Below are 2894 nucleotides of genomic sequence, written 5' to 3' on the forward strand. Positions count from 1 at the left end.
TGACCATAGTAATAAGTCAAATGTTTTAGCTCAGAATGACCACTGTAATATGTCAAATGTTTTATCTCAGAATGATCACTGTAATAAAAAAATTGAAGGAGTATAAAAAAGTGTTGAATTTGTACTGAAAATAATATAAATGATTAACATAAAAAGAAACACAATATATGTGGCTATTTTAAAAACATAATAATATTGAGTTTTTATTAAAATATGTATAAGCACAAATAAGTTTCTGCTGTTTTATATCTAATATAAAAAAAAATATTGTATTAGAACAGTACATTATCTTTTATTCAAAGTATTTTCCATTGCTAGTCAATATCTTTTTCCATATTCATGGTAGCATGCATATACCATGTCGGTAGAACTCTTTATCTTTTGAGGTTGTCCATGACGAACTGACCCAATTTTTGGTATTTTTGAATACAGCAGGTGGGGTAGTGCTTTCCAATCAAATGTTTCCAAATAGGTCACGACTGGTGCCGCAACATGCAGGTGAGCATTATCCTCTAGCAGAATAATTTTGCCATGTCTGGAGTACATAGTAATGGACATGTTTTTTCTTGAGTGATGGGCTCAATTTCATTAATTGTGTTCAGTGGGGATCTCCAGGAATAGTTTGTCACAGTTTAAGCAACTCTAATACGTGACATCACAACTGACCCCACCAAATACATATCTGTTTGGTTGTTGATTTCGAAGCATGGTCAGGTGCAGGACATATCTTTAGCGAAAAAGCGGAAACTTATTCGTACACCCATTAGTTGCATGTTATTTTAATATAAATAAGTAAAAGTGAACCTGGTGAAAGTTGAATCTTCTCGATGCCCTTGATGATCTTGTGACGGTAGCCGTAGGCGGTCACTCCGACTTGCTTCAAATCTTCATGACCCATTTCTGCCAGGATATCTAAGGTAATCTGTTCCCTCTCCAGAGGCTCAATCAGCTGCTCCAAACCAATACTAAAAAAAAAAAAAAATAATCAAACTGCATATTAATTAATTCAAATATAAGGTATTATCAATTTATTAATAAGAACAAATACTTACGATGTGAGGAAGGAGGCCAGATTATGAATGGTGTCATCTGCAGACTTAGCAGGCGAGACAGCTCCATCGCCCTTGTGGTAACAAGGTGGGGGAAGGGCAAGTGAAGCTCCGCTAGGAAGAAGTAATTGATCTTCTGGAGCGGGGAGAGGAGGTGATGGCAAGGGCGTAGGACCTTGAGTCGCCGGAGGCTGTCCAGCCATTGCATCCTCCAGCAAGCAGCGCACATCCTCCCCACTGGCTACCTCAAGGGGGCACTGACCCTCTTGGTTCTTTAACATGGGGTCGGCACCGTGAGCTAGCTAGGATGCAATAGAAAACAAATTAATATTTTTACAACTTTTCTTCTTCCAAATGGGAACTACTCAACACTTAAACAATCATGACATTGTTTACTTATCTACTTATTCACTATTTATTATGATTAAAACTAAAGGCAGTCCCTGTTTTATGTTACCTCCTTCCTTAAAAGTCGTTTCAAAGTTAATTACATTGCTAATCAATTAGTACAATAACCCATTTTACGCTTTAAAAAAATTGAATTTTTTTTACCAAAGTAGTAAAAAGATTTTTTAAATAAAATATAAGGCTATTAAATTAATTTAAAAAAGAACTGAGTGAGAAAGAAATGTGTTCAATCATCCAAAACAGACATAAATTCAGTTAGTACTTTGATGGAAACACAATCACATCCAATATGAGTGAACACTACGAGTTTATAATGCAAAAATACTTCAACAAAACTCATTCTTTTATCACTTTTTAATGCTAGTTCTTCGATTTTTTACAGCCCTTGTTAAGAGTGATATCTGCTAAGTATTTTAAAAATGAAAATGTGTAATAAAAATTGTCCATATAAGGTATCTCGAAAACAGCAGGCCATTTATTAATTTTAAAATTAAGTGATGAAGGTTTATCAAAAACTGAAACCAGTAAAAAATTAATTTTACTGAGAAGCACAGTTTAAACAATAATTAAAGACAAAAAGACAGAGCTATAATAAAATAAGTGGATTAGACGATATGTATTTACTTTTGGTCAAACAGGAATCAATGTGAATAACTTTCCCAAGAATGTAACCTCACATAAGTATGGGGGCAAAAAAGTAGGAAGTTCTGTGAAAATCGTTAGTATAGATGAAAACTGCCACTCGTATTAATACAAATCAGGTTAGATACAATGTCAGGTTACGTAACAAAATTTCAACATGGCTAATGCATAGAATAAACATAATACATGGCTAATACATAAGTTAAAGGTTTTTTTTTAATTCATCTTTGAAATTAATTTCTTTTATCCATTATTCTTTCTCTGATTTAATGTTCACACTTTGTAGAAATATTGTGTCAATAGGGAGAATGTTGGATGTGTAGATTAGTAAACAATATCATGAATTTTACGCGTGTACCACTCCAAATCTCGAGCAGTATTTATTTAGCTGTAACATAATTATATAATTTACCAGTAGTGCAGAAAGCTGTGTTCGACCTTTTTGAGCCGCCTCGTGAAGGGGAGTGAAGCCCCACTTGTCAGTTGCATTAACGACAGTATTGTATTTAATTAAGAGGGCAGCTATATCAAGGTGACCATATGAGGAGGCGTTGTGTAACGGAATCAGCCCTCCTTTGTCTTGAGCATTTACGTCAGCACCGTTCTCTAGGAGGAATTCTGCTACCTCAACGTTATTGTAACCAGCTATGATCCAATAGTCAGACAATTCAAATAAAAAAAATAATAAGTAAATAATATATCCATAGGCAAGAGTGTCACATTGTCAGTTGTCTTGAATTTTGAGTTGTGTCACTTTAGAAATACTAGTGCGATATAATCAAAAGATTTTCAACG

At 34.3% G+C, this 2894-nt stretch overlaps 1 protein-coding gene across 5 annotated transcripts in view; it reads right to left on the reverse strand.

The window, feature by feature from the left end:
- The window catches only part of Tnks (tankyrase), a 35433-nt gene that overhangs the window by 10166 nt on the left and 22373 nt on the right, over positions 1-2894 (reverse strand). For all 5 annotated transcript variants that reach the window (XR_001343956.1, XM_014429295.3, XM_014429298.3 and 2 more), the window contains 3 exons: positions 2512-2744; positions 1053-1351; positions 805-965 (listed from right to left, as the gene is read on the reverse strand). Coding sequence is in view for 4 of the 5 variants with exons in the window: in XM_014429295.3 (XP_014284781.1) it covers positions 805-965; positions 1053-1351; positions 2512-2744 (693 nt within the window). In the remaining variant the exon portion in view is untranslated. The remainder of the gene's footprint in view (positions 1-804; positions 966-1052; positions 1352-2511; positions 2745-2894) is intronic.

The sequence above is a fragment of the Halyomorpha halys genome, unplaced genomic scaffold (genome assembly GCF_000696795.3).
Source record: "Halyomorpha halys isolate HHAL.00 unplaced genomic scaffold, Hhal_1.1 Scaffold783.1, whole genome shotgun sequence".
Taxonomy (NCBI): Eukaryota; Metazoa; Arthropoda; class Insecta; order Hemiptera; family Pentatomidae; genus Halyomorpha; species Halyomorpha halys.